Raw genomic sequence first — 10436 nt, forward strand, 5'->3', positions numbered from 1 at the left:
CTTTAATGCGGTATGTCTGTACAAGTAATAAATGTTGCATACTTTTACATTTACTGTACTAGAACTTATATATATATTATAGTAGATTGTATGATTATTTTATTCTGATGCATATTTTAATGCTATTAAAACATGAGTTAAATTACCTTTAAAAAAATATACTTCTTTTAAAGGCATTGCTAGTGCAACATTCTGTAAACATTAACTTTTTTTTCTATAAATTAAATATATGAATTAAAAACAAACAAAGTTCATTACGTAAAGTTTCGATTCTATATAATACAATCGAGGACCAGGGAACTGTAGGTGACTTCATTTATACAAGATGATATAGCAAAGATGACTCCTTGGGCAGACTAGATGGGCCGAATAGTTCTTATCTGCCGTCACATTCTATGTTTCTAAGCCCATGAGGGAAAGGGAAAAATAATGTAGTGCTCCTCTGTATTATTCAAGGTAGATTTTTAATAATTGTCAGTGCTCTCTCGGTATTGCTTGACATTGACCAAAAAAAGTCAATGTTATCCTTTGCCACAGTAACACCATCACCAGTCCAACTTTAAGTCTACTTTGCTCCAAACATATTTTCCTCCTCTTTTGAAGAACATCTTTTCATCAAATCCACTAAATTTAATAGCATTTTCAACTCCCACATCCAAGATGGATTTGGAAGGATCCTTTCGCCCATTTCTGCAATCCAGGAAACGCATCTGAAAATTTAAAAATGTGATTTCTTAAATATAAATATGATTTCAAATATATATAATTTAAAATAGAAAAAAAAAATAGAAAAAGAAATGGTATGCATATCCAATGTTCAGTAGTTCAATCATTAGAACATTCTTTTTATTTGGTAACAAGGTGACAATGTTGTATAATGGCATCGGCACATATTAAAGGAATATTTAACGTATGTTTTGACTAATTGAACATAACAATACTCTAATTAAGGAACAACCCTTAAAGGGTAGGATAGAAGGAGGAAACAGGGAGAAAAAAAAGAGGTGAACAAAACATAAAAAAAAACAGGTTGTCATGAAAATGAGAACCAAAGTTCATGAAAGCCTCAAGGTAGTTAAACTCTGCTGTTCAAAAAATATTCGCAGGGTTGCCAGAGTTTAAAAGGATAGGAGTGTGTTTTTGACTTAAGTGGTAATTTTTACACGTTTTAAATGTGTTTTGCTGTCCACTGATGGACACTGGTGTATATCAAAATGACCATAAACTATATAATTGTGATCGTAAATAACTTACGTATTCATCCAAGATAAGGTAAGAATCCCGCATCTGTGAAAAATATAAAAACATAAAAAATATATTAATATTTAATAGATGAGTTATGATATGATAACCATTACATTTATATCTATATAAGTCTATATAAAAGCTTTGGACGTTGATAAAAAAAATGGCTAAAAGGGATTCTCATATTTTGAATGATGAGTCAGTGACTCGCTGTGGCCCCTTCCTCTCACTATGGTTTAAAAAGGCAAATCTGGAGAATACACGACTAGACTGACCTCAAAACAGGGTTGGGCTAATAACATAGTATCTAAGTGGTGCCGTGATACATACAATAAAAAGTACAGAGGAGCACTGTGTTAGAGGTCTGCAAACCACAAAAAGCTGTGAATAGAGGTCCACATGCATCACATTGTGGTGCACAAAAAAATTTAATTAAAAGAAACAGAAAATACCTGTTCATTAGATTCAGGAACTAAACATTTAATGTCTTTATGGCGGTTCAGAAAATTTTTAAAGTCTTCTTTACTGATGACAAATTTCTCAGCTTGTCGTAAGGCATCTTGCCCACAATTTTCACCCTCAATAATAAGGCACTGAAATACCTGTAAATGCAAGGTGATCGTTTTAATATAATGCAACAGGAGAGCAATGCTTAATTAATTTCACATTTTACTTTAAATACAAGTTATTGATGCATTCAGGGTAGGTGTAGTATGCATAATACACCATACAGTTGGGTAAAAACACCATAGAATTATTAGCATTGGCAAAAAATAATATTATCAGCAATGGATTGAGTAAAAGGGTAAGCTGATTGTCTCCATCTGGGTACTACTCTTGCTGCCCACAGAACATGAGGTGAGAAAAGCAATGTTTGGGTCTTCTCAGATTAGAAAATGGACTGACTTCAATATAAGGCATCTTCAGGGCCATAATGCATTTTTTAAGTGATCGGGTCACACTGTGTCTTTACCAGGGGCTGGCCCTACATGTTGGGATAAAGTAGTAACATTAATGGACAAGAAGAAAAATAAGTGATCCCAACATTATAAACCAGATCGCTCCATGCCTACAATTTAAAACAAAATGAAATCCTTATACCGTGAATTCATTAACATAATAGTAATCCATAATAGTGGATAATGTACCTTCCAGCGTATTGGGTTTATCTGTGCAATTTGCTCGCTCATGTCCTCATCCATATTAAAATGGTTAATGACGGAATTTATTTTGAAAGCCACATTGTAATCTTGGCACCATTTCCTGATCTTCATCAGTTTTTCCACGTGATTTTTGTTTCCTTGACCCCGGCCTATAGATTTGTTCACCTCTTCGTCAAAGCTATCACATGATACAGCAAGGATATCTAGATATTCACCTAGCAAAAAATAGAAAGAAAAGAAAACAATGAAATACAATAAATATGACTCAACAAAAAATAATATCAGTAGTGCCATACAAGTCATTTTAATTTTTTTTACTATGGCAAACTTTCCAGAATACACAGGGATAAAATTTTAAGTAAAGCGGGGCAGTTGCCTAATTCTAAAAATTATAATTAATAAATTACATATTACAAGAATGCAAATGTAAAATCTTTCTATGTTTAACCCATTAGTGAGTGATGTTCTTTTGAAAATCTTTGTATCTGTGACAGGCATTATTGCTATCTCCACTATAATTTCCTGTCATTACTATCCAGTATCATTTAATTTTGTCATTAAGTGCACCAATATAGATTATATAAATTTTAAAAGGTATGTATTAAGATACTAGAGAGGAGTCCAGCAATATCCTGTCTTCACTGTTATTAAAGTGAACTGGTGATTTGTGGGAAATGTAAAAGGTGGGCATGCCCTGTTTGTCCATCATCACCAAGTATGTGTGCAGGCATCGCTGTATTCTTCCCAAGGCAAACAAGGCAATTCCCAAAGGTGGTACTTTCAAGCAGGTGGCAAAAAACAGCCCTTAAGCCCACTTGGACACCCCCCTCTTCCAGTGTTCCATGACTTCCGCCTGCCAAGGGGTGCCCAAGAGCTGCCTTCGGCCCCAGCGAGGCGGGTGGGTGTGTTCACAATGGAGCCAGTGAGGGAGCTGTAATCTTCTTGCTTTGCTCCCAAGAAGATTACAGACCCCTCGGCGACTCCATTGCGCACACACCCTGCCGCCACAGGTCAGGCACCTTTATTGACAATGACTCCACATGTTCCACATGTTCTAATAAAGATGCCTGAAGACACTGGAGAGCCCGAACCCTAATACTGGTATTTATTGTCAGTGTGTGTCTGTCTATGAGTGTGTGTCTGTCAGTGAATGTGTGTGTGTGTGTGTCTGTCAGTGAATGTGTGTGTGTGTGTCTGTCAGTGAATGTGTGTGTCTGTTACTGAGTGTCAGGGAGAGTCTATGTTTGTCAGTAAGTGTATGTGTCTGTGAGTGTGTATGTGTCAATGTGTTTATTTCTGTCAGTGTGCGTCTGTCCGTGAGTGTGTGTCTGCCAGTGAGTGTGTCAGTTAATGTGTGCGCGTCTGTCAGAGTGCATCAAATCAGTGAGGATGTGTGCCTGCCTGTCAGTGAGTGTATATATATCTGAGAGTGTGTTCTGTCATTGAGTGGGTGTGTCAGTGTGTGTCTGTCAGTGAAACTGTGTGTTGGTTAAACAGTGTGTGAGCCAATGACTGTATGTCTGTCAGTGAGTCAGTGTTTGTGTATCAGTGAAAATGTGTGCTGATTAAACAGTGCTTGTGCCAATAAGTGCGTGTATTGGTCAGTAAGAGTGCCTGTGCTTAAAAGGATGAAATACAAAGAGGTGGTGTTCTAAGAGGAAAACATGGAGCCAAAAGAGGAAGTGGTGCAGCCTCGACAGGAGGTGGTGGGGCAAATTTAGATTAGGGGGTGCCCAGGTTTAGTCATGCCTGTGCGCAGGTGTCATTATGAAGCAGTTAAATAAAGTGAACAGGTGATATACATTGGTTATCCCTCATTGTAATTTGTAATTTCAAAAGACAAACAAATTTCTGGTAGCAGAAAAAAGTTATGCGAAACAGATGACTTTTCTGTTGGAAAGAGCGCTCCTGAAATTTCAGAAATGCCTTGCTTCCCCCCCCCAAAAAAAATGGTGTATAATGAAAAATGATAACTAGGGCACAAATAAAGCTAGAGATGAAAAAAATAATAGATTTAATACATTTTTGGTACTTACCATACATTTTGAACCACCTCTCGGTTATCATACTCCCATTGCTCACAATGCTGACACTTGGCAATTTCAGTTCCTGTTTGCAGAATTGAACCATCTTTCCAACAAAATGTCCTCTTTCCTGAAGGAATGGTTCTCCTCCTGAGAAGTTTATTTTTTCCATGCCTAAAACAAAGGAAGACAAAAGGGGGGGGGGGAAATATTAACAACTTGATACTTTGTCTTTAGACAACACGGCCAGCTTCAGGAACGTTACCCAATTCAAAGGGAGCTCTAATCACTATAAGCATTACAATGTGTTGTAATAGTTATGGTATCATAACCATTATTAAACAGTTTGACTCTTGCCTGGGTTCCCTGGTTACCCATATGGCTTTTGGTCTCCTATGATATTGTTAAAGCTGAAGCTCTCCTTTTGCATTAGCATATACATTTTGACCAACTTTGACAAACATTTGTTCCTAAAAGTACCAAAACTGGTATTGCTATTGCTTAGTGATATTATAAAAAAAAACAGAAGAGAAATGGCACCTAGAGGGATCCGGGTAAGTGTCAAATTATTCAAATACAGTTTCACTCTGGGACAGTGTCAAATAACTCCTGTCGCCATATCAATTAAAGTCACACCTATATGTTGTATCTGACCATGAGAATTCTCTAGGACTTAATGTTCAGTCACCAAAATTCAAATATTACCAAACTGAATTCCTAATGAAGAAAATTAAGAATAAAATATCCAAGTTGATTCTGTAGCAAAGCTGGATTTTTTTTTTTTTTAAATAAGATATTTTAGCTGCAGGCAATCATTAAGTCAGTTTGCAATAGCAATTGTTCAGTAAATACAGCTTTAGATAGACAGACGGATGGATAGATTGACAGTAGTTAGATAGTTAGATGTGTTTTAAAGACGTTATAAATTAGTTATTAAGTAAACAATAATTTTGATTAGCTGCTCAAACCCTTTAACGTTATCCCTTTAGTAACTTCGAAACAGTAGTTGGTGAAGCGTTTAGTGTGACTTATCATAATAAAGATTAATAAAAGGTCTCAAGAAAAAGTGCTTATTCGTGCAAATTTGTGCAAATATTCGTCATCCTTAATTCAACCACTTTTAATCAAGCAGGAATTTCACACCTATAAATACTATTTGACCATGCGATTATTCACCAAACTTAAAAATATTAACAAACTGAAATCCTGATAAAAAAAATAAGAGCAAAATATCTAAGCTGTTTATATAGCAAAGGTGAATTTTATTATCCCGAATTGCAATTTAGCCTAAATGTTTCCATTTGGATTTAGAACTGGCTACAATGCAGAGCTTAGTAAATACATCCCACAGAATTAGTCCATTAGACAGAGAGAAGTGAAGAGAATTGACATCCAAACTAAAAATATAGCTTAACATGGCCACAAAGTATATTTACTCTCAAATTAGATCTATTTTCTCTTCTTTGACGATTCACTATACTATTCACTATTTAGCAGAAAATCCCCTCTGCCTACTGTTTAGCAGAGAAACCCCTGCCTAGCTATCTAGATATACAATGTAACACCTGTAGGCTGTAAACTTGTTTAAGAAGAGTCATCATCAACCTATTGTAACATATTGTAATTGTCTCATTGAAATTTCCCCCTTTTTATTATATTGTACAGTGCTGCGGCATACGTTGGCGCTATATAAATGCCAACAATAAAACCAATAGTAGCAGATGATAGAAAAACCATCACAACCTTTGCTGACATACCTGCGTCTTTCAACAGGGAAAGTCCTTTCTTGGCTTCTTCCAGGGGTAGCACGAAAGATGTTTTCGCTGTATGGAAGCAGAATCCACATTTATAATTGCACTGCCTGGTGAAGTGATAATTGACACTGGTAGGAATCACTCTGTCAGGTTCCAGAATTCTCAGTTTGGTTCTTGGAGTAGAATCGTTCTGGAATCCCAAGGACCAAAAAGAATGTATATGCATATATTTCAAAATGAGTTTCATTGTATCCCAGAAACTTGTAATAATGCCCATCACTGACAGCATGAATAGGGAGAGCATTTTGTCAAATGTGCTCGATCTCGCAGCTTTTCTAAAGAAATTCTGAATTCTTCACAGAACCCAGCTTATTTATAGGCAGGTTTACTACCCAGCAGTCACTCTGTTGGCCTGCAGCCATTCTCAGTTTTACTTTATTTCATCATGAAGGGAAAATGAAACCGAAACATAACACGTCTGTTTCTGTTCTCCTTGCTCAATGATAAAGGAGTCTCTAACACTCCTAATGACATTATATGTCAGATAGTTTAGGATTAGATTATAATCTGTGACAATGAATGTTGATTTTTGTTTTTTTATTCAGATTTGACATATGATATATACTTTGTGGATGGAAATTCAGAGAGGATTTTGAACAGTTTTCCTGCTGCAATTAATCACTAAGTCAGTTTGCAATAGCAATATGGTTCAGTAAATACATATTTCGATAGACAGACAATAAGAAAAATGATAGATGGATGGATGGTTACATAGACAGACAGAAAACAGGGGCAGGGGAGGTTATACGTGTTTTAAAGGCACTTAAAGTTATACACTAGTGATAATGTATACCAGCGTTTTTCCAATTGGTGTTCTGCCAAAACCTGAGAACAAAAATGGGGTTCCGACATAATATCGCCAATCAAATTAGCCGCCGCTTTTTTATCGCTTAACAGGGGCCCGGTCGGGTGCCGCGGCCCTTAACCCCTTAAGGACACATGACATGTGTGACATGTCATGATTCCCTTTTATTCCAGAAGTTTGGTCCTTAAGGGGTTAAAGAGCATAACCGGGACACTGTAGAATTAGCCATCAGGGAGGAAGTGATAGCAGATTACTTTCTCCCAGCTTCACAGAATTTCTGCCGTGTGGTAGGGAGGGAGGAGGCGGCTGAAGGCTGGGAGGAGACTAGACATGGCCACCTAGACAGGCAGCAGCATGGATGGCAGAGGAGAGGCTGGAGTGGAGTGAGCCTCAGACAAAATCACCAGGACCCAAGCAAGCCACCCTTATGGACACACAAGGTAAACTAACAGGAGGGTGGCTCTGATGAATGTCAGATTTTGTGTGTGTGTATGGGTATGTGTATGTCCCAGTGTGTGTGTATCTGTGTGTCAGTGTGTGTATGTATCACTGTGTGTATCTGAGTGTGTGTGGCAGTGTGTGTGTATCTATGTTTCAGTGTGTGTATCTGTGTGTCAAGGTATGTGTCACTGTGTGTATCTGAGTGTGTGCATATGTGCCAGTGTGTGTGTATCTGTGTGTCAAAATGTGTGTATCAGTGTGCTTGTATGTGCCAGTGTGTATCCCATTGTACAGCGCAACAGAATCTGATGGCGCTATATAAATAATAAAATAATAATAATATGTCACTGTGTGTATCTAAGCGAGTGTCAGTGTGTGTATCTGTGTGTCAAGGTGTGTGTATGTGTCACTATGTGTATTTGTGTGTCAAGGTGTGTGTATGTGTCAGTGTGTGTGTCTGTGTGTGTATATGTCAGTATGTGTGCATCAGTGTTTGTCTATGTGCCAGTGCGTGTATCTGAGCATGTGTATGTGCCAGGGTGTGTATCTTTCTGTTTGTATGTGCCAGTGTGTGTATGTAAGTGTGTCTCTCAGTGTGTCAAGGTTTTTGTATGTGTCACTGTATGTATCTGAGTGTGTGTATATGTCAGTATGTGTATAGGTGTGTGTATGTGCCAGTGTGTGTATCTGTGTTTTAAGGTCTGTACATGGGTCAAGGTGTGTATCTTTGTGTAGGTGTCAGTGTGTATATGAATGTGTGTGTTTATATGTGCGTCCATTTGTTAATGTGTATGAGTATGTGTATCCATGTAAGTATGTACTTATCTATGTGGCAGTATATGTGCATACAGAAATCAAAAACCAACAAAACATGCTAACACACCACTGCAAACACAAATATTACATACAAAAACACACCTGAATTCAAATTCCAAATTTATATACAAACACTCAAACAGACCCTTCTCTCAAACACCTATACTACATACATATGTACATCCACATTTAAAAGACAACACTACATCCAAACATACCCATGCACGCAAATGCAATTACTACATACAAGTACACCCCTGTATTAAAACACTAAAATTATATACAAACACAAATAATCTCACAGAATTAGTTACTCAGACAGAAAGAAGTGAAGATAATTGATAGACTAACTAAAAATATAGCTTAACATGCCCAAATGAGCAGATAACCCACTATCCAGCTGTTAGAATTCTACATATACAATGTAACAGAATATAGTAAAAACATCACAACAAGACAAACATCACTTCAGCCATGCTTAAAAGCTGCAGAGTACCCCCACCACCCAAGCACCCACTGCTGCCTGTCTCCTGGGTGGGGGTTGACCCCCTCTGCCACCTACCAGTAAGTAGCTACTGAGTATAATGCTGAATATAATACTAAGCCAGTCATGTACCTGGCTGAGCATCATGAAAAGTGTAATCTAAGGAAATATAGTCTTCAAAGTAAGTCTAACCTTGGCACTGCAAATGTGTGTGTGGACTATATTCCGCATTTTGCTCAGCAAGCTTTTAGCTAATGTCTACAAAAATGTTTTTCATATGCATTTGGACAGGCTTGGCACGATGAGAAAACAGACCACATAAAGTGTCCAGCATTAAAAGTCACTCCTAGGGCCTAGGAAAATGGAGCCATCAGAAATTCACTTCGAGAAGGAAGGTAGAAAGCTAAGTGGGGCAAGGCTAGACGGAATAATTAAATAATTTGCTATTTGCCTTCAGTGCCTCCATGCTCTGACATCAGCCTTACGGGTCACTTAGCGCTGATATAAAAGAGCATAGAAAACATGTTGCTTGTTCTTCTTCAAGATTAACAGATTATTATTATTTTAATTATTATTATTATTTTAATTATTATTATTATTAGTAGTATTATTATCTGTTCATTTCTTTTCACTGTTGTTTTCATTATTGTGTCAAGTTATGAAACACTCCCATAAATATATATACAAGCAGTAAGGGGATACTATTACTGGGGCACCCTCGACATGTATAGTCTGAATGTATATATTGGTTTATGTATTCATTACAGTTGTTATTGGATACAATTCAAATAAAGATGTAACTTTCCTTAAATCACAATTATATTGCGCCTCCTGTGTGTTTAGAACTGTTCATTGGCTCCCATTGTGTAATGGTGTGTAGAATGTTCTTTGTGAAGTATGCAACATTTCAGTTGGCTTACAAGCTTCCCAAAAATAAATTTATAGATGTCATGATGTGCTACTGTGACTTTATTTTAGCATGAAGTGCTTTATTTCACTGATAGAGGTGAGCTACACGGGGTCAGCACTACAGAGGCAGAAGGAAAAAGTCCAAAACATCAACTCCATGGGACAGTCCAAAAGGTGGAGTGAAAGGGTTAAAAATGAAGTACATGACTACTGTACATGGACAAAACTACATTATTAGAAATAGCAATTGTTAAATGTCAGCTTTAAGGGAAAACTGCCACAGACCATCAAAGATAAAACCTTTTGACCTCGCTACCTGAAATACATGTTCTTGGTTGCTGAATAAGCAATATCGTGTTTAGCTGATGTGATCTTGTCATGTTACTTTTGCTGTAACTTCTGTCTATAAATATGTTTGATGAGCCTTAATACATTAGTAGTAGCCCAAATTGAAACGCGTTGTTTGTGTATCACTGATAGGCTCTCCACGAACGTTCGGTCCAAAAGTGAGGTGCATGGAACGCTTTGCCAAGCAGTTTATTATGATCCCAACAATTTGGTGTCAGCAGGTGGGCTCTACGCAAAGGGCGAGTAGATATTTTTATAATCTTACCCTCTCTGTGGATTTAGGTAAATAGCATATTGGGATTTTAGGGTGTGATTAAGTTCACACTGGTGGTCAGTGTGGGTTAAAGTCCCTCAACTACCAAGGAGAGAGGTAAAACCTCTCTCAGA

General features: G+C 37.3%; 1 protein-coding gene across 1 annotated transcript; it reads right to left on the bottom strand.

Moving 5' to 3' along the window:
* Positions 1-298: 298 nt before the first annotated feature.
* RSAD2 (radical S-adenosyl methionine domain containing 2) lies at positions 299-6504 on the bottom strand. The gene is made up of 6 exons (XM_063440881.1): positions 6190-6504; positions 4445-4606; positions 2394-2623; positions 1698-1847; positions 1255-1287; positions 299-710 (listed from the first exon to the last, which is right to left on the bottom strand). The coding sequence occupies exons 1-6, from the start codon at positions 6488-6490 to the stop codon at positions 546-548; spliced, it is 1041 nt and encodes a 346-aa protein (XP_063296951.1). The 5' UTR covers positions 6491-6504; the 3' UTR covers positions 299-545.
* Positions 6505-10436: the final 3932 nt, after the last annotated feature.

The sequence above is a fragment of the Pelobates fuscus genome, chromosome 2 (genome assembly GCF_036172605.1).
Source record: "Pelobates fuscus isolate aPelFus1 chromosome 2, aPelFus1.pri, whole genome shotgun sequence".
In the NCBI taxonomy this organism is placed as follows: domain Eukaryota; kingdom Metazoa; phylum Chordata; class Amphibia; order Anura; family Pelobatidae; genus Pelobates; species Pelobates fuscus.